The 21,417-nt window shown below is 32.9% G+C and overlaps 3 protein-coding genes across 3 annotated transcripts; 1 reads left to right on the forward strand and 2 right to left on the reverse strand.

Moving 5' to 3' along the window:
- The first annotated feature begins 2,105 nt into the window (after positions 1-2,105).
- On the forward strand, positions 2,106-4,984 carry LOC127813756 (DEAD-box ATP-dependent RNA helicase 47A). The gene is made up of 2 exons (XM_052354894.1): positions 2,106-2,453; positions 3,116-4,984. Exon 2 carries the CDS (start codon positions 3,203-3,205, stop codon positions 4,871-4,873), a length of 1,671 nt encoding a protein of 556 aa, XP_052210854.1. The 5' UTR covers positions 2,106-2,453; positions 3,116-3,202; the 3' UTR covers positions 4,874-4,984.
- Positions 4,985-7,956: 2,972 nt separating this feature from the next.
- Positions 7,957-11,467, reverse strand: LOC127813218 (bifunctional UDP-glucose 4-epimerase and UDP-xylose 4-epimerase 1-like). Its single transcript, XM_052354081.1, has 9 exons — positions 11,232-11,467; positions 10,870-10,919; positions 10,495-10,630; positions 9,734-9,835; positions 9,328-9,585; positions 9,029-9,110; positions 8,807-8,889; positions 8,593-8,684; positions 7,957-8,254 (listed from the first exon to the last, which is right to left on the reverse strand). The coding sequence occupies exons 1-9, from the start codon at positions 11,436-11,438 to the stop codon at positions 8,188-8,190; spliced, it is 1,077 nt and encodes a 358-aa protein (XP_052210041.1). The 5' UTR covers positions 11,439-11,467; the 3' UTR covers positions 7,957-8,187.
- Positions 11,468-12,565: 1,098 nt separating this feature from the next.
- LOC127813421 (bifunctional UDP-glucose 4-epimerase and UDP-xylose 4-epimerase 1-like) lies at positions 12,566-17,256 on the reverse strand. Its single transcript, XM_052354380.1, is given in 9 exon segments — positions 12,566-12,707; positions 13,392-13,483; positions 13,588-13,670; positions 13,810-13,891; positions 14,091-14,318; positions 14,465-14,566; positions 16,453-16,657; positions 17,070-17,172; positions 17,175-17,256. Coding segments are annotated over 9 exon segments (1,119 nt in total).
- Positions 17,257-21,417: the final 4,161 nt, after the last annotated feature.

A 21,417-nucleotide genomic window follows, 5' to 3' on the forward strand; every position in this document is an offset into this window, starting at 1 on the left:
TTTTTATCCACAAAAAAAGAAAAATAATTATACATTATGGGAAAATATATTAATATATATATAAATTATTTTTAAATATTAAAATTGTAACGTTTCCCAGCAAATCAAGCTTCAATGAAAAAGAAAGATAAAAGCAAGTGTTAGAAGAGTCAATTGAGTTGGGACGTGGTGGGTTTCTGCCACGTGGCAATTCTATCAACATATGTTATGGATCGTACAAAGTTGTAGTCTTGTGCATTTCTTGTCATTGCCTCCATTTTGTTACCACTCTCATGTACATAGAAGTTTAGGCACTCTTCTTTTGTTATTTTTATTTCATTTTTTATTTTTAATTTTTTAAAATAATAAAAATATATTTATTTTCATATTTTTAAAAATAAAAAAATTATAAAAAATTATTTTAACTGTTTTAATCATAAACACGTTCAAGATTTTTAAAATACAAAAAATATTATAAACAAAAAGAATAATTTTTTAATAATTTTAATATAGACACTCAAAACATAAAATTAAAAATGAATTCAACGATTAGGTTTTGGTTCTAAAAAATTAAGAATCGATATATTTGGTTTGGTTACTAGTTTTTCTTTTCAAATCGTGGTTCGAATCAAACCATGGTTCGAACCGAACTGGAACCGATATTATATTTGTATATATATTATAATTTTTTGGGTATATATATACATACGCATAAATATATTATTACTTGCAATTTTAATCTGTTAGTTTTTATTTATTTCTTTTTTGTTGTTGACTATTGTTATTCATAAACTCTTTTATTTTTAGATTTTTATGTGCTATTGTTATACTAAATAGTCGATATAATCTCATTTGATGAAGTAGTCTATGAATTATTTTGTTTAATTTTACTTCAAGATTTGAAGCATTAATGAAGTTATGAGTTTATTTTAATTAACAAATTTGTTTGTAATTTCATATTTTGCGAAAATATTTAAAAGGCAAATGTTAATTGGATAGAATCGAAACCGAACCGAAGTCGGTCCAATGTGACGAATTGATTATGGTTTGGTTTTATATATGTAATGATTCAGTTACGGTTCTTATTTTTTCAGAACTGTTAAAAATGGTTCAATAACTGGATTTTAATAGAATTAGACCAATTTGAACCGTTGACATCCTAACAATTATTGAGAAACTTGTTTCCTAATCAATATGAAAAATATTTTCTATCAATGAGTTAAAATGAAGTTTTTTTTATTCTTCTTTTTGTTTTTTTTCAAAAAATGACTTTTGGCCTAGAAAAAAAGAAGTTAATTTCTAAAAGCACTTTCTTAGATACACTCTTATTTCTTCTTTATTTGCACGCTTTTTTTTCTTTTGTCATTGCCTTTTACTGTTTGCTTTTTGGATCTAGCTTGCGTCGTTGTTGTTGCCATTGTCGTCTCTAATCACATCTAGATCTAGTTTGTGTCTAGGTATGCACCATCACCTTTTACGTTTGTTTTGTCACTTATTTTGTAGTTTCAGTCATTTTTGTCTATTTATTCCCTTGTCGTCTTATGTATTTTTTTGGTACTTTTTCTCTATTTTTCACTATCCTCTCAAATGCCAACCAAATACTGAAAATGATTTTCTTACAAAATTTTCAAGTCACAACTAAATAATAGGAAACACATTTTAGTTTTCTCTCTTTATTTTTAAAATAAAAAAACTTAAAAGAGTTATATTAAATAAACATAACCAACAAAGTTGCTATTTTAACATAATCAAGGGGGAGATAAAAAAGTTGGTAACATTTTAATTAGGACCATGCTACATGTACTGACGAGATATATAAATTCGATAACTGAATTAAATTTTTTAGATCAGACTTCATCATCAATTATCGAATTTTATTAATCATGAAACTCGACCGGGCTTCATTCAACATAGGCGACAACGACAAATTACGTTAGGGCGTTTTTAAATTTTGGTATCTTCGGTCATCCTCCCGATAACTCAGTTATTTCTACAAATAATATATTTTTTATTATTCCAACAACTTTAATCTAATTTATTAAATATAAATAAATTATTTTAATACAATACTACTTTAATCTACCAAGCCAAAATCAACTGTCTGCTCTGTTAATAGATCGCGGTTTAATGGTTTGAATCGGGTTGATGTAACCCTAATGTGAGGAAATATCTAAGTCCTACGAACAGCAGCCAGTGGGAGTACAGATGAGTATCCTTATCTGATTTTCATTTCCTTCCATTTCCAGGTCTCTGGATCGCCTGGTACTCCATTGGTTGGTGGATTCTGAATGAACTCTTCGTCTGGTCGCCGACGAGCCCAAGAAGCATTCTGGGAGCCAACGTCGGAGTAACTCACCGCGTGAGTTGTTGAAAGTCCAAAGCAACGAAAGACTGTGACAGTGAGTGCGACAAATCCCCGTCCGCCTCCGCCACTGCGACAATTTCGGTCGTCGGACGAACATCGATTTTCCAAGGTGAAATTTTATCTGTTTCTCGAGTTTGCTTGACTTGGGTGCTCAGTCTCGCATTCTCTTTCTATTCGCTGTTCATGTTTCTGCTTGCTTTCAACTTTCTTGCTCTCCAACTGTTCGATATTATACCTCAATGGGAGGAAAAAAGAAAAAGAAAAAGAAAAAGAAAAAAAAAAGAAGACAGAAGAAACATGGTTTTGTTTTCGTGTTTTGTTAATTGATTGAAACTGGTCACTCATATCAATTCAGGCAGGATAACCCCCCCCCCCCCCCCACCCCCCCCCCCCCACCCCCCAGTATAATCTTAGTGGAATGCACCCCAGTATGTGTGAGGTAATTTCAGGGATCCAGTGCATGGCTTTTGTTGTGGCCTATCACTAGAGGTTGAGTGCTTTAGATGGAGTAGTGGTGCCATGAAATTAAGGGCTGGGGAGGAATTGGGAGAAGATTCTTCTTGCAAAACATTCATTAGTATTAGCTAATGAATACTAACTGTAAATCTGTATGTTTGTTGATTTAGGGATCCAGTGTATTTTTGTTGTTTGACGTCTAGACTAACTGTAAATCTGTTGCTTGACAATTTTGAATATATAATTTGTTTTGAACTTGCAAGTATTTTTGTGCCACCAATTTGTTGATGCACATTTTATATATTCTTGTTGTAGGCTTTTATCATCTGCAGTCTATCCCTTCCTACATTGATGAGCCGTTTTGAATAGCTTGAATATTTGTAGTAGGGAGAACTGTCAGGGATGCCAACTCTAGTAGCAACACGGTTTCTTTTCCTTGTTGGTGATGTTTTATCCTTGAGAAAGTTGCCACAGATACCTAAAAGAGCTCCATTCTATAATGTACGATTCCTTAGTCAGGTTGGTCGTCAAAATGGCCCTCTCACCCTTGCAAGCCTACGGTTGAAAAATGATCTTGAGACAACCAACAAGAAAAGAAAAAATGGTATTCTGCAGCCAGAAGCTGGTATTGAAGTATCCAGAAACAAAGAGAAGGCAGTTAAAAGCAAGGGGGATAAGGGAATTGAGTTGGGGAAAACGCTAGATATAGAAGCAGCTCCATTTGCTGCAGAGTCATTTTCTGAGCTTGGACTTCCACCTTTGTTGTTAGAAAGGCTAGAGCAGGAGGGCTTTGCAGTTCCAACTGATGTCCAGTCGACTGCAATTCCAGTTATCCTTAAAAATCATGATGTGGTCATTCAGTCATACACAGGTTCTGGAAAGACATTGGCCTATCTCCTTCCAATTCTCTCAGAAGTGGGCCCTTTGAAGAAACAGTCCCCTTGTGATAAAGAAGCGGGGAAGAAAATGGACATACAAGCAGTAATTATGGCACCGTCTAGGGAGCTGGGCATGCAAATTGTCCGGGAGGTTGAGAAGCTACTAGGACCTAAATACAAGAAAGCGGTTCAGCAGCTTGTTGGGGGTGCAAATCGATCAAGGCAGGAAGAAGCTCTCAAGAAAAACAAGCCAGCCATTGTTGTTGGAACACCGGGGCGAATTGCAGAGATCAGTGTGGCTGGGAAACTTCACACTCATGGCTGTCGTTACCTGGTCTTAGATGAAGTTGATGAGCTCCTTTCCTTCAATTTCCGGCAAGATATGCATCGAATTTTAGAACATGTTGGAAGGAGATCTGGTGCAGACCCACGTGGCGCAGAAAGTGCTGTTGCTAGACGGGCTGAGCGTCAGATGATCATGGTGTCTGCAACAGTGCCATTTTCAGTCATAAGGGCAGCAAGGAGCTGGGGGCAGGATGCACTTCTTATACAAGCCAAGCGTGTTATGCCCATTGAATCTGTTTCTCCCTCTGGACCTGTAAATTTGTCAGGGAATGCTTCCAGTTCTAGTTCATCCTCAAATTTGCAGAGTCAGGCTGCAGTAGAGAGTCTTCCACCATCTCTGTATCACTACTACTGCACTGCAAGGTTACAACACAAGGTTGATACTCTGAGGAGATGCGTTCATGCACTTGACGCAAAATCTGTGATAGCTTTCATGAATCACACTAAACAACTAAAAGATGCTGTCTTCAAGCTAGAGGCCCGTGGGATGAAGGCTGCTGAGCTTCATGGAGATCTAGGCAAGCTTGCCAGATCAACAACTTTAAAGCAATTCAAGAATGGGGAGGTGAGAGTTCTGGTTACAAATGAACTTTCAGCAAGGGGTTTAGATGTGTCCCAATGTGATCTTGTGGTTAATCTGGAGTTACCCACAGATGCAATTCACTATGCTCATCGAGCTGGTCGAACAGGCCGGCTTGGAAGGAAGGGTATTGTGGTTACAATATGCGAGGACCCCGAAGTGTTTGTTGTGAAGAAGCTTCAGAAACAGCTTGGGGTCCCTATTCAAGCTTGTGAGTTCACAGAGGGCAAGCTTGTGGTCAGTGAAGAAAAAAACAAACAAGTAAATTGAGGTAATGAAATGTCTGAAATTTCGTATCCAACTCTTATTAGAGAAGTAAAGAGGATAGTGTGCCAGATGTTGCCTTTCTTCTGATAATAGTGTGAAAGTTTTAGGTTAGTACACTTTTTGCAATGAATTCTGGAATTCATATTTAATCTCAATTCTGTACGTTAGGCAAGGGGTTGCACTTAATGCTATGATTGACTACTTCCTCGGCCAAGTTTAAACATATCAACCACCAAAACAAGATGGGCTGATGAGAGATTAAGACTCTTCTTTTTGCTTTTTTTAGTTTTTAATTTTTTAAAATAATAAAAACGTGTTTACTTTTTATATTTTTAAAAATAAAAAAAAATTTATAAAGAAAATTTAAAATAATAAAAATTATTTTGTTTATTTTTATTATAAATATGCTCAAAATTTTTAAAACGCCAAAAATGTTATAGATAGATAAAAAGAATGAGTTTTTAGTGATCGATATTCAAAATATAAAATTAAAAATAAATTTAAAAATTAAAATACAAAAAGACCAGCCCCTAAATGGTTAAAAGCATCGAAAGAATGGAATCAATTGGCTCCAATTTAATTGGGATCGGGAAGATGTCCAGTATACTTTCCTGTGCATTGCTTCGACCTTCACTCCATTGTGTTACCAAATCTTGATCTTGAGTAAGTGGCCGCAGAAACTGTCATAATATTCTCCTCTAGAGAATCTGAATAATTACAGTTGTGATGTTATTAGTCTGGCCATTTTCAAACTGAGGATCCCTCTGAGAATCTTCAAACTGAATGATGGCTAGTGATGCGGTAATCTAAATTTGGATCTGAGATTACCTATACTAATTTGATAAGCTAATAGAGGAGACTGAGGACCCAGAACTTCCTTCTAAGACACTCTCCAATGTGTATTTTAGATTTTCGTTTGATGAGTGTAATGCCTTGGTCCCAAGTTTCAAACAGGGTGTGTGTGCGCCAAAATAGGTTTCATACAGGGCTTCACAAAGACATGAAGCCCGGCCCGTTTGGTAGGATTTTTTTTTTTATTTTTGTGTTTCCGTTTTCAAATATTCAAAAAAAATTGAAAACTTTTCAAAAATAAAATGATTTTTCATTTTCTATTTGGTTTTCATTTCTTCCCCACTCTTATTTGGCGTGACACCAAAGCTGGCTCAACCAATCTAGGGGCTCTAGGCAAAAAAATTTATCGAGGCCTTTTAAGAGTATTAATTTTTTTATAAAAAAATAAATAATATATTTTTTTATTAAAATTTTTTATTATTTCATTAAATTAAAAAAAATTAAAGTTCAATCAATTACAAAATCTGATAATTTCTTAATGATAGTGAATTTTTAACTAAAATATAATATCTCAGAGATTAAAAAATGCTAAATAACCTATTACAATAAACAAAGAAAAAATAAAACTAATTTTTTCTTGAAACTAAAATTAATGTAACTCGAGTAAAAAACTATACATTTCTGATTTTTCTATAGAAGAAAACAAAATAAGGCATTAAACTGATAACATTAAAAAGATAAAGTTCACAAATAATGAGCAAATTTTATTCCACAAATATGAGTTAAACTATACTCAGTTTTATGTAAAATTAATTTTTCTTGCTTTTTGAGATACAAAATCGTTGATTAAATCTCCATAATTAAGTTTATCTAATAAACCATGTTCAATGGATAATATAGCTAATCTATTTAATATTTCTTGTGACATAGTTGACCTCAAATATGACTTTATCAATTTCAATTTTGAATTTTTTTTTCAGCACAAGCCACTAAAACTAGAATTGTGAATAATATTCTATAAGCAACAATATATGCATTTAGAAAATAATCAATTATTTTGATGTAATGAAGAATTTTCAATATACCATTTTTTTCCTTTAAAAAAGTTTATCTTAACACTCTTAATTTTAAAAATAAATCTAAACCATCTATATCACAAAGTCCATCAAATTTAAGAACATTTTTAAGATTCAAACAATATCCTTTTAAAACGTCTTCATTTATTGATTTTAATTTCTTAAAATTGCATAATTTTTTTTTATATATTCCAAATTACTCAAATCTATTTCAAAGAAATAACTTGATCAATTGTGTACTTAATAATCAACTCTAAAGGATTTTTCAACAAATTTTATTTTATCATCATTGATATTTTTATCAAATTGTATTTTGTATTTAATTTTTTAATAAAATATTTATTATTAAAAAATAAAAATATATATAAAAAAAGAAATTTTTAAAATTTGAGGCTCTCCTAATTTAGGAGGCTAGGCCGCCTTGCTGGCTTTACTATAGGGTCAGCTCTGCGTGACACCTAGGGGCTCTAGGAGAGTAGGGGAGGAAAAAAAAATGAAAAATATAAAAAAATAAAAGATTGAATTGAAATAAACTATAGTTATCAAGCAACACGTTAAACTAGTGTTTTTGTAAATGAAGACGAAAACTGAAAATATGTTCTCTAATAATTTTTGTGTTCTGTAAAATGAAGTCACTTTTATCTTTTGCATCGAGTGGTCAATGCTAACCGCAGGTATATGTGCTAATTCTACAAAGTTATTATATTTCATTTCACACTTAAATTTTTTTTTTCTTCTTTTGCGGAAAACATTATTTTTTGTTTATATTTTATCCACTTTCTTCACAAAAGAATCTTTTAATCCTTTTTCATACTATTAAACTATACTCATGCATTGTTACAAATAATTTAATTTTTAATTTTTTCCTTTTTGTATCACAGTATAGCCATCATAATAATATCTTCATCTCAGTTTTAATATTTTGCACAGTATACGTTGGTATTTTGTTGCTCAATATTTTATGTTATACAACAATCTGTCTTTAAATTTACTATCATTCTTAATAATTTTTTTATTTTTTGAACAACTAATCTTCTCTTGAAATGTGACTTAATCTTCAGATCTCACAAGATATTCATCACTTATATTTTTTACTAAACTTACACCCCACGCATTCAGTCTTTTTAATCTACTCAATCAAGTTCATCTTAACAGGTTTGAGAAGCAGATAGGAACCAACTGATCAGAGCATTATTTTCAGTGCACCCATGACAAAATTGCCTTCAGTTACAAAATCGGGCAAGCCATGACCTTTTGGGAAATGAAAGTTCAACAGCTTTTGAATTTCCATTCTGTTCTTTCTAAGTTCTTTATTTGAAATTTATATTCTGGCAAACTATATGAATTCATGAAATAGACCTCAATGTGATGATATCCCAACCCCCGTTCAGTCTTTTAAGAAGTAGAGTATATCTTGTGTGGAGAATCATTCACTCAAGGATAGGTACTCTATGTCAGATTCAGGCTTGCCCAATTCCAGTGGTCCATGCACATTTTTCCAATCCCATATCTTGCCCTGCAAAAGAAATCAACAACTTGGTGGTCAAAAATTCATGAAGGCCTTGTATTCGTGAAAAACACAACAATGAACGACAAAAAGTTCAGTGGACGGCCCATAACGTGACATTAACACAACAAACAGTTCTCAGCAAAAAAAAAAAAAAAAAGAGTCAATTACGATACTTGTATGTTTGAAAGAAGTAATTTAATGGAGTTACAATGCATACCAACATAGTTAAGATGCTAGCACACCACAAGAATTAGTCGACAAGTACATAGTTTTGACATAGCGCACATCGCACATTCAAAACAGATGAAGACTAGCCAATATTATATAAGTCTTAGAGAACTTACTTCCAACCAAGTTCCGTCTCCGCTTTCTCGGTAGAAGCATAGAGTTCTATGGCATCTCCCAATCTTCTTGGACAAAATCTTACGGGGATTTCCTGGAAGATAAAACTAAGTTTAGTACACAACTTACATGCACGAACTATGTGATTTATTCTATGCATCCAGACTTGAGCATGTTAGATATAGAGTAGGGGAAGCAAGACCAAGAGACGGTCACCCTTCCACATGCCGTCGCAAATGCAGCAGCCATTTCCAATACAGATGTACCAGAACCAGTTCCCAAGTTGTATGCAGTGCAGCCTAAAACATGTACGAGTTACAGAAACATTGACTTAAGCCTCACAATCATTCTAAAGAAGAGCAAAAATAGTCAATTCTTTTCTTCTTCTTCTTTTAAAGCAAGGAAGAAGCAACATTGTGCACAAATGAATGTGATTACCTGTATACTCGTCAGAGAGCAGCTTATTGAGTGCAGCAACGTGACCATTTGCCAAATCCTCAACATGGATGTAATCTCGGATCTGTTAAACAAAAGAATAAATAGCATCCAAGTGCAGAACAACTTAATTCCGTCCTTTCCCAGAAAGCTAATTAGGATAAGACTACGAATGGTCCCGCTAAAGCTTCTCATGAGATGAAACTAGTAGATATAGTCTCAAACAAAAACCAGAATAATACATCAAAAGTCCTTTGTTGCTGCAAATAGTAATAGGAGTCAGAAAGATGAACTCCACATACCACAGTACCATCAGGAGTCGGATAATCATGACCGTACACATCGAGATCGGGAAATCTTCCAACAGCTACTTGCGTCATGTTAACCATAAGATGGTTTAGGGTGCTCCTTGGATCTTCTTTTCGTCGGTAATTGCTCATTGAATCGTCACCAAGTTTGCCACTCTCATGAGCCCCAACAGGATTAAAGTACCTCAACAAGATCATTTTCCATTCAGGATCTGCTTTCCGGATATCCCGAGCAATTTCTTCAAGAAAGAACTATTTGAGCAAAACCAAACCTAGGTGAGAATTTCCTGCTGTTCTAAACTTACATGGTATTTTTTATTGTTCAACTGATTTTGAGCACTAAACATGTAACATTAAGTAGAAAAAGAATATTTATGCGCATTATAACAAAAGCATATACCTTGGTCCGCCCATAAGGGTTCAACGGATTTAACTTGAAATCCTCAACACAAGGAATCTTTTCCGGTTGTCCATAGACCGCCGAGGAAGAGGAGAAAACTAACTGCTCCACGAAATCCTTACATCAGAGTGTAGAAAGCATGAAAACATGCAGTGCAATTATTTAACCCTTAGAAGCGAAGGTACAAGGCACTAGGCAAGGCAACTTGACTGTTAAATAGCTATCACCTTTTTTATTCCTTATCTTTTATGGATCGGTAATTGATTGCTCTGGACTGGAAACTATTATACCAAGGTTCAATCTTAATACTGGGCCTCTTTACAAAACAGACCTTAACTACTAACTTAAGTATCGAATTTCTAGCACTAAAATGCACGCTGTGCGATTTCCCCCCTTTTTTCTTATCAAATAAGTTGTTTTTACCATTGAAACTCATGATGTTTGGGTTACAAAGAAACAACATAACAAGGCCTTAATCCTATTTGCTATTTCAATCTTAGTTTCCTTCAACCTCTTTTGACTTACACTCAAATTATAAACTAAATTAATATTCAAATAACGAACATCTGCATTCTTTTTCATCCCTTGGTAACACCGTAACAGGTTGAGTTTCTTTATGTAATATATCCAGTCTGAAGTTTCTTTTTGCGGCATTAAACGGAGGACTACTCTGCTGTGAAACACATTGTTCTAGTATCCTCACGTCAATTAGCAAGGCCAAAAGTTGGTTGACAAGAGATGAAATTGACAGAGACACGCACCTTCTTACAATTGTATCTTGCCATGGTCTGGAACAAGTTGATTGAGCCAATCAAATTGTTCTCAAAATAGCGGAGAGGATTCGCTATACTCTCAGCAACAGATTTTAAACCGGCAAAATGGATCACACCATCGAACCTATTTCATCGTCAATCATTAAGAGAATTTAATCATGACTTACTATTTACGCTCGAGATTTCAAGAAAAAGATTTCAAAAATCGGAAGGTAGAACATCATGCTACGTATGATTCTGTTATCTAAATTTACTTTTTCCGATGGCAGAACAACTTTATCTTCCATTTTACAACTCCTTTAGCCAAAATTATAATTCTGATTAAATTCTTTTTACTATTGTATGCATATCAAATTCACATACCTCGTCCGAGAAAACGTCTTCTCCACCTCCTCCTTATTGGTGAGATCTCCCTGCAAACAAAACAAAATTCAATCATCACCGAACTGAAATTCTAAAACTCTGATCGGTCATACTCACGGCTTTGTTTGGATCAGGTTTTTCACTAGCTCTCTTCATTTTCACTTTCATCACATGTTCAGGTCAAAGAACTAACCTACAATCTTAAAAGAAAAGAGGAAAGACAAAAACTACAAGTTGCATCAAGATCAGTTACAGGTCATGGCCTCAAAGATTTAATATTATTTTCCGTCAAAATTTGATCCGCATTCGCCCTGCGAACAAACACATAAACAGACAATCGAAGGACAGACAGAGAGACGTACGTAATCGAACAGGAGGTTTTTGGCGAGTTCGGGTCCAGCGACATCGGCAAGAGAATAAATGGCATCGAAAAAGGAGTTCTGGAAACTGTCGAAGACGCAGACCTTGAATCCTAGCTGGAGAAGCTGAAGAGCGGTGTGTGTGCCGATGTATCCGGCGCCTCCAGTCACCAGAATCGTTCCCCTCAACGGCGACGACGACGACGCCATTTCTCACGCTTCAGAGAGAGAGAGAGAGAAAAAATCTTTTCACTAGGATCAATGTGAAGACTGATGGGAAAGTAATATTAACATATATATATATATATATATATATGTACAGGTTTAAAAGTCGGTTGATCGTCTTGGCGCCTTGGCATTTTTTTCAGTTTTGTGTTTCTTTTTTTTTATTATTATTTTGATAATAAAAATTAAGAAATTGCATTTGGTTGCTTGTTTTTAAAGTTTAGATAACTTTTCAAATAATAACAATATAAGATATATATTTTCAAGAGAGAGCAAACAATTGAATAACAGAGTAAAAACCAAAAATCAAAATTAAAAACTAAAATGAAAAAACAAAAATATTTGACATAAAATCAGTTTTTGATTATCTCAATGATATTATGCCTCAAGTTGATATCACCAGAACACCAAAATTCAAAGGTGATTTTTAAGATTTGAATTTCGTCCACAAATTACACTGTAATAATCTTATTACTAGACCACTACAAATTAGTAAGATATATTTGGTTACTTATACATAAAGACTTACAAACTGTTTCATAGATACAGATACAGGCACAAATGATAAAAATATCCCACACTTAATTGTAAATTTACTTTTCCTTCCCTTGCCACTTTCTTTCTCCTCTCTCTTCTCTTCCCATGACCACTTTAATTTCATTACAATATACAATATTAGCCCTTGTATTAAGCATTCCTTTTGGTATTATAGGTTTGAATTATTCTACGAAATAGAATCTGTTTATAATTCAAACACCAGATTTAGAGCTTTTGAATTGCTATATTTTTTAGGTTATATTATTTGTAATCAAATATATATTTTGAGATAGATTAGGTTGTTATATTATTATTTGGAGTCTTTGACCTCAACTTAATGCTTAATACATTCCCATTAGGAGGATAATCTCTTTTTGTACTAGAGCATTATTTCATTACCTCCAATCAACCATGTGGTCCAAAAGACTATATTGCCTTAGTTACAATACAACACCGGGCTAGTCAAGCCCTTTGGCCTTTGAAAAATGAAAATTCTATAATTTTGCACTTTCTTTATATTTTCTTTATTTGAAACTTATATTTCGACAAATCAAACAAGTCATGGAAAATAGACTTTAAGAAGTTTGAGTATCACTTGTGTGGAGAATAGAATCATCATCAACCCAGGACTCGAGGTACTTGCAACAGTATCCCTTGGGATTTCGGGTTGCCCAATTCCATTGATCCCTGCACATTTTCTCAATCCCATACTTTGCCCTGCAAAAAGACATCAATGGCTTGATGATAAAATAACTCATAAATAAAGGTGTATTGTATGTGCAGAAAACACGCCAAAGCACCGATTATGACACTTGTGAGTAGGTTTCAATAGAAAGAAGTAATTAATTTACAGGATTTTGGTCCAACATTTATTGGAACATAATTGAGATGCTATAGCACACCCCAAAAATCAATCCATAACCATAAGGAGAGAGCGCTAAATAACATAAATGGTTATTGAAATTTGTACTAAATTATAAAAAAGATCACTAAACTTCAATTTATAATCAAAAAGTCACTAAATTTTAATTTAATATATAATTTAATAACAATTGTCAATTGTTAAAAAAGACTAACAAAATGCTAACTTTTTTTTTATTTTAGTACAAATTTCAATGACTATTTATACTATTTAGCTGTCCACGTTATTAGCCATATTAACATTCCATTAGTTTCTTTTAACAATAATTTATGATAATTGTGAAATTATATACTAAATTAAAATTTAATGATATTAACTATAAATTAAAGTTAAGTAACATCTTTGTATCTTAATGCAAAGTTGAATACCCAGTTATCGATGCTATTTAGGCAAAAGAGAGTTTTCACACAGCCTACAGCGTGCATCCAAGACAGGTGTGCAAGAAGCCTAGCCAAAGCTATATAACTTAAAGAACTTACTTCCGACCAAGTTCCTTCTCAGCTTTCTCTGCAGAAACATAGAGTTCGGTGGCATCTCCCAACCTTCTTGGACAAAGCTTTACGCGGATTTTCTGAAAGATAAAACAAAGTTTGTTAGGCAATGTCCATGCATCCAGATTTGAGCATGCCAGATGAAGATCAGTAAGAGAGGGAGGCAAGACCAAGGGACAGTCACCTTGCCACATGCCTTCTCAAATGCAGCAACCATTTCAAATACAGATTTACCAGAACCAGTTCCCAAGTTGTATGCAGTGCAACCTATATAAAACATGAACGGGACATAGAAACATTGACTCAATTTGCCTCACATCATTCTAAAGAAGGGCAAAAATAAACAGTTTTTTTTTTGGTTGCATGAAGGGAATAGGCAATTTTGTGTACAAATGAATCTGATTACCTGTATACTCCTTGGAGAAAAGCTTATTGAGTGCAGCGACATGTCCATCTGCTAAATCCATAACATGGATGTAATCTCGGATCTGTTAACAAGAGAACAAGTAACAACTAAATTCGGTCCTCTTACAGAAACATATGGTCCAGTTGAAGTTTCTGGTGAGATGAAACTAGTGGACACGGAATTTGGAACAAAAACCAGAATATATAATTAATATATGAAAAGTCCCAATCCTTTGTTGCTGAAAATAGTAATAGGAACCAGACAAGATGTAGTCCACATACCGCACTACCATCAGGAGTGGGATAATCATGACCATATACACATAATTCAGGCACTCTTCCGGCAGCTACTTGCGTTATGTAAGGCACAAGATTGACAGAAAGGGCCTCTTGATCTTCTCCAAGTTTGCCACTCTCATGAGCCCCAACAGGATTAAAGTACCTCAGCAAGATTATTTTCCATTCAGGATCTGCCTTCTGGATATCTCGAGCAATTTCTTCAATGAAGAACTATTTGAGGAAAACTAAAGCTAGGTGAGAAAAACATCCCGCTGTCCTAACCCTTCTAAGGGTATTTTTGGTGGGTCAACTGATTTTGAGCACAAAACAGATAGCATTAAGTAGAAACAGAATGTTTATGCGCATTATAAATATACCTTGGTCCGTGCATATGGGTTCACGGGATTTAACGGGAAATCCTCAACGCAAGGAATCTTTTCCGGTTGTCCATAGACCAACGAGGAAGAGGAGAAAACTAACTGCAGGTCCACGAAATGAAAACATGCAGTGCAATGAATTATCCCTTTGAACAAAAAGTACAAAGCACTAGGCTGCGCAACTTTTTTTTTTTGTTAGGTAAATTGAAATCACTCTATAGTTTCACTGTTAAGTTTTCAACTACACTAATGGCTAATCATTTTTTTCTCTCTTTATGGATTGGTAATGGATTGATCCCGAAACTTCTCCAATCTCTACTAAAGTTCAATTTTAAGACTAGGCTTCTTTGCGAAACAGACCTAACTAACTTTTAGTATCAAATTTATAGTACTGAAATGCATGCTGATTTTTTAAATAATAAATAATTAAATTAAAGGGCAATTTTTCAATTTTTTTTTTCAAAAAAATTATTTCTACAAGTCAAGATCTCTCAAACCCATGATGTTCTAATCATAACAGAGCAACCTCACAATAGCTACTATCAAGTCTGAATAATAACATGGTAAACCTTAGTCTCATTAGATAAGGTAAATTATATGAATTCTAAGTTGTATTCATTTTATTTATAGTCATATCTTTTGTAAATTCATAACCTTCTTTTTTAAGATAAAAAATGAGGATTTTATTAATAAATAAGAAAAATAGAACAACCCCACAACCAAGCCAGCAAAATGCAGCTTCAACAACACAAGCACTCGGTCTGAAAACAGTTCAAACAAAAATCAGAAACTAACACAAACACATACAAAAACTAATTTCGACCATACGCAAATAAAAAAATCATAATACCATCTAACATAGCATACAAACTTTTCGCATCAAATGAGTTGGCAAAACTTAAACGAAATCCTAATTTATCCCCAAAAGAAATGTGATAAAATTTAATAAATCTTTTTATGTAATCCAGATATCAAAAGAAAAAGAATCCGTCATCAAGTTTTTTTCTATTTTCTTTCTACCTCTTTTAACTCACCCTCAAATTCTAAATAAATTGATATTAAAAATGAAAAACTAAGGCTCTCTTTACTTTTAGAAAATATTTTTTATAATTTAATAATTAAAGATACCTTAATATTTAGGGGTGTCCAATAATATATATATATATATATATATCTAAGAGGTGTACATGGGCTAGGTTGAGTTGGGTTTGGATTAATCTGAAACCCAAATTATAAAAAATTAGGATGAGTTGGTTGCTCAAGTTGGCCATCTTGTAAGGTCCCTTTTAATTATTGCTTATAATATAATTATCAAGTTGTATTAAAACTAAAAAAACATTGTCTATAATTTAATTTTATCAAAACACTATATTATGCATAATCAAATGAAAAAAAGTTCATAACATATTATAAAAAAAATGATATGTTGGACTTCTATTAAATAATTAATATATTATACAATATTAATTATAATAAATATATGAGTTGGGTTGGGTTAATTTGGCTTAAAATTTTATTAATTTCAACAAAATTCAAACCAAAGCTTAAAAAAATAAAATCCCAACTAACCTAACCCAAATTAAAATAAAAACCAAACCAATTTGGGTTGGTTTGGCTTTTGGTATTTATTTTTAAAAAAATAAAAAAAAAGAATGTTTTCGATTTCATACTACAAAGTTAAAAAGGTAGAAAGCAATTGTATTTTTTTAGGGAAAATCTAATTATTCAATAAAAATTAACATTAAAAAACAAAAAATATTTTTTACAACTCATCAGGCCTAAACTTCTCTGAATATACTTTTTCTGCAATTGATTACAAGTTGAGTTTCTTTACGTAATATCTCCAATTTGAAGTTCATTTTGCAGTATTTAAACGGACCAGGAGGACTACTTGGCCAAAATAAAAATAAAAACAGAGCACGACTGCTTCACTTTCTAGTAAAGCCAAAAATTGGTTGACAAGAGAAGAAATTGGCAAAGACACGCACCTTCTTACAATGGTATTTTGCCATGGTCTTGTACAAGTTGATTGAGCCAAGCAAATTGTTATCAAAATAGTGGAAAGCATAAATCATACTCTCCCGGGCAGCTTTTAATCCGGCAAAATGGATCACACCATCGAACCTATTACATCGCCCATCATTAAAAAATTTCATCATATCATTACCATTTCCAATCGAAATTTCAAGAATGAAAGGTCAAAAACCAGAAGATAGAATATTATGATTACATACGTTCTATTATTTGAATTTACCTTCTTCAGATCACAGAATAACTTTATCTTCCATTTTTGAAATTCTGATTCTCCGATCGGTCACGCATGCGGCTTTGTTTGGGTCAGCTTTTCCACTCGCTCTCTTTAACTATGATTTTCACTTGTGTCATCACTTGTTCAGGTCAAAGAACTAACCTATAGTCTGGAATGAATAGAAGAAAGACAAAACTAAAAGTTGCATCCAGATCAGTTACAGGTCATTGTCATGTCAAGCGATTCCATAAAGAGGTAATACTATTCTCCTTCAAAACATAACCCGCATTCCCCCCCGGCGAACAAACAAATAAAGAAACAACCGCCGAACAGACAGAGAGACTTAGGAAATGGAGGTCGAGATTATCGGAGAGATCTCCAGCGACCTCGGCAAGAGGCATATAGGCTTCCGGAAAGGAGTTGCGGAAATTGTCGATGATGGTGACCTTGTATCCTTGCTGAGAAGCTGAAGAACGGTGTGTGTGCCGATGTATCCGGCGCCTCCGGTCACCAGAATCCTTCCCTTCGACGCCGCCGCCGCCATATTCCACACGCTTCAGAGAGAGAGAGAGAGAGAGAGAGAGAGAGATTTTAAAAGTCGGTAGAAACTCTTGGCGCCATTGTCAAAAGTTTTGATAATAAAAAAAAAAAAATTGCATTTGGTTGCTTGTTTATTTTTTATTTAAAAATATTTTATGTAAATTTGAAAATAACAATAAAAGATATGTTTTCATATGTTGTAATTTTTTTTTACTTATGTTATTGGTAAGATATAACAATAAATTTATAATTATAAGAAAATATTCGTTTTCAATTTCTTATCTCCAAGAGACTTAAAAAAGAGAAGACGATCAGGGTGTAAGGTGTATCTAAAATAAGTCTTCCGATATTTAAGTTAATCTATGTAAAAGAGTATTTAAAATCTAGAAAAATATGTATAGTTTGATTAATGTTCTAGTCATTCCTTCATAAAAGAAATCACTCTTTTTATTTATAGAAATTAAAGTTAATAAGTGTAAGAATATCTATATATATCAGAATCATTATTCTAGATTTTCAAACAAAGATATCGAAAATGAATTGACATATTCTTAGACTCAAGAAAAGTTCCTAGAGTACCTAAAAAAAGTCTCTTAGGAGGGTTTCTCGGGCTTTCCTAATTTGTCTTTTTTTTTCGATATATCTTAAACTTTTAGCCTACTTTCTTGAATACAATAATTAAAAAAGTTTAAGATAGATTTGAAACAATTATAATCATAGATAACATATTAAATCTTTTATAAAAAAAACAACAAATTAAAATTGTCATTCCAAAGAAATTTGTAAATGAATTAAAAGAAGAAACTCCAAATATAAAATTTAAGGGTTGGTTAAGTTGCAAAAAATATTTTTTTTTATTTTTAATCCTAATTTTAAATAAACATGATTCAACGTTTTATTTTATATTTTAAAAAATAATAGTATTTATTTATAGAAATTTAAAAAATATCTTTTATGTATTTTTTTTAATTTATAGTTATTGTGTAATAGGAAAAAGTCCATAAAAAAAATTCAAAAATGTCCAAAAGCTCAAAATAATTTTTTTGGGCTACAATGTGTAAATTTTCTCATAAATAGGAAGGTTTCACACAATGTGCAAATTAAATAATTTTGATATTCAAAAATTTCTCTGAAATTCTATGAAAGGGATAAATAATTGTGTATGAAAAATTCTAATTCTAAAATGATTTCGTAATATGGGGATAAACTTCATTTATGTTAGGACTAAAAAATGTCATGATAGACGTTATCTGTAAAAATATTAATTTTGGACTACTTTAGATTACCTAACACTTCTCTATAAATAGGTAAACACTCATTTCAGAAAATATACTTCTCTGATGTTGGTGTAAATACTGCTCTTAAATTTTTAGTATTTACAGTATCTAATTTAAATATTGGAATGTTTGAACGCAAACTTTTCTGCACTCTCTGACTGTTTCTTCTCTTATAGTCTTAGCTGGCTAGATGACGACGTTTTTCATTAAATAAATTTATTATTATATTTTGATAAAAAAAATTAGGGGTGTACAATCGGTTATAACTGAACCGAACCGTCCAAAAATTACTAACCGAACCAAACCGATCAACATATAATAACAGAACCGAACTGAACCGACCAACCTTACTAACCGAACTAACCAAAAATTAAATCATGGTAACCGAATCAAACTGAAAATCGAACTAACCTAAAATAGCAAAGAGACTGAACATCTGTTGTCGTTGCCCACCTGGCCGGGCAATGATTCTAATGATAGGAACTGATCATTAGATTCCCCTAACCATAATAATTCATATATTCAAAAATAAGTCTGATTGAACGGTTGATTTTTTGTATATCTAGAAATTAATTCTATAGTTAAAAAACTTTTTAACACGTTTCTGGAAACTTACCAAAGGGTGAGCATGATGGTGCAAATCGGAGGAGAGAGAGAGATGCACTCGTCGTAGGCGTTGCTGTGTCGGAGGTCCAAGTTGGCGTCGATGTTAAAATGAAAGCGTCGGAAGTAGAGAGGAAACATCACATTGACATTGATGACAGCATCGAAGGGGGTGATAGTGTCGCCATACAAGAGAGTCGGAGACGATAGGGGTCGAGCAAACGAAGGTACCAAGGATTGGTTCAATCCTTCTGCCTTTTGCGTCTTTTCTTTGATCTACGAAGTCTCGAAGTCGAAGAGCCTTCGTCTTCATCTTCACCATCGGCGACGGCGAATGATGGTGGAGAGAGATCTGGGTTGAAAATGAAATGGCGAGAGAGAGAGAGAGAAGGACAAAGGGATGGTGGAGGGCGATCTGGGGTGCTGAGCCCACGTGAAATGGAGGGGCACGGTTCGGTTGGGGGGGGGGTTATTCCACCACGGTTCGGTTTGATTTTTGATTATTTTGCTAAAAATAATCGAATCGAACTAAATAATCGATTTTTTACAAAATAAATACCCAAAACCGAACCGATCATTATAGCTAACCAAACCGAACCAATCGGTTCAGTCAGTTAGGTTCAGTTAAATTGGTTTATCCGATTTTTTGCACACCCCTAACAAAAATAAGTATAAAGTTAAAAAAAAATTAAAAATTTGAGATTCCTAAACTGTAAAGGAAAAGTTAATCATTTAATAAACAATTAAAGTTAAAAAATTAAAAAATAGTTTATACAAGGAGAGAAAACTGGAACTTTCGTAGAAGTTTGAATTATTAATCCTTATTATTTTTATGTTACTTCAAATGAAGTTAATATTTTATTATTTTAACGAATTCATATATACCTCAAGCTGATATTATGTGAATGCCAAAAACAAAATAAGTTTGTTATTTTTTAAGTTTTGAATTTCCCCTCAACCTCAACAATTACAAAATAAGGATCTTTTTGGGGTTAGTTCAAATTTTAATTTGGATGGAAAGAATGTGCCAAAAAAATTGGTAGGAACAAAATATATTTTGGACTGGTTTTCAATTTAGACATTTGAAAAATATGAAAAATGTTTTACGTATAAATAATTCTCGCAAATAAGCTTTCTAAACCCACATGATATACATAAAATTCATAATAATTTTTGTTTAAAATTAATAATAAATCTGTCAATATGACCAAAAAAAATTCATAATAGTCATACTTAAAATTAACAATACATCTGTTCATTATTATTAATTAATTTTGGATAAAACTATACTAGATTTTGTATGTGTTGCATCAATTTATAAAGGATTATTTGTGTGTATAGCATTTTTGGAAAACTGCTTTTTTAGCTTTTATAATTCTAAAAGCTGACTAGTGAGGAGTTTTTCTTTGAATTTAAAAAAAAAAAATTCAAAAAACTGAGAGTGAAAATTAAAACAAATTGGCTACTGAGGAGTCAAAGGTGATTCATATTAATGATATCATATACCTCAAAATTTGAAGCCCAGTTCATCAAAATTTGAGGGATAGTGTTTAAAGTAACAGATTTGTATTTAATAAAAACTTTGTAAAACCGAATTATAGGAAGAATATCCCACATATAAATTAAATATATATTAGATATATACCAAAGAATACATCCAACTTTCCTACTTACTACTATATTGGTTTTGAGTTGTTTTGTATTATGTAAAAGAATGATTTACGATTCTAATATTATACTCGAACAAAAAACCCGTGATTATGAATTCGATTGAAAATTAAATGCAATCAATCCTACCTTCTCAAAATCATCCTGCTATCAGGGGAAAAGTACAAAATTAGTCCCACCCAAACACCAACTCATTCTATTTGTGAAGGAAATTTAATACTCAGTTACTTATAAAGTATCTTAAGGTTGTTTAGGCTAATAAGAGAATAGCAATGACTCATAATTAACTTCTTCACTCTTAAATTCTTATTTATACTTAACAAATGACCAAATTCTAACCAAGAAATTGCACTTAAACATAAGATTTCTGGTCTCTGTGCAAGACTAATCGTCCCTAGGCTGAAATTAGGGCCATCAATGATTACCATCATTTCCGCTCTATTAAAACATTATAATTTCATGTTATTGCTGCCACTTGTTTTTCTTTCGGCTTCTGGGTGCGCCACAACCAAAGAGCTTGCACGACCCTGGAGAGCTAATAGCGCCAGCATGTTCCCATGCTTGCACCAACTATTTCTAGTTTATCTTAAAAGATTTAAGAAAGCAGAGAAGAGGAA

This window comes from Diospyros lotus, chromosome 11, assembly GCF_014633365.1.
Source record: "Diospyros lotus cultivar Yz01 chromosome 11, ASM1463336v1, whole genome shotgun sequence".
Classification (NCBI taxonomy): Eukaryota; Viridiplantae; Streptophyta; class Magnoliopsida; order Ericales; family Ebenaceae; genus Diospyros; species Diospyros lotus.

What these genes read in the sequence shown, in the direction of transcription:
- LOC127813218 (XM_052354081.1), bottom strand. Translation starts at nt 11,438, where the DNA reads ATGGCGTCGTCGTCGTCGCCGTTGAGGGGAACGATTCTGGTGACTGGA. An exon ending in ACCCTTATGGGCGGACCAAG is followed by an intron (nt 9,586 to 9,733) that starts GTATATGCTTTT and finishes TTGCTCAAATAG; the next exon opens with TTCTTTCTTGAAGAAATTGC. An exon ending in TTGCGACGGCATGTGGAAGG is followed by an intron (nt 8,685 to 8,806) that starts GTGACCGTCTCT and finishes TTTATCTTCCAG; the next exon opens with GAAATCCCCGTAAGATTTTG.
- LOC127813756 (XM_052354894.1), top strand. Translation starts at nt 3,203, where the DNA reads ATGCCAACTCTAGTAGCAACACGGTTTCTTTTCCTTGTTGGTGATGTT.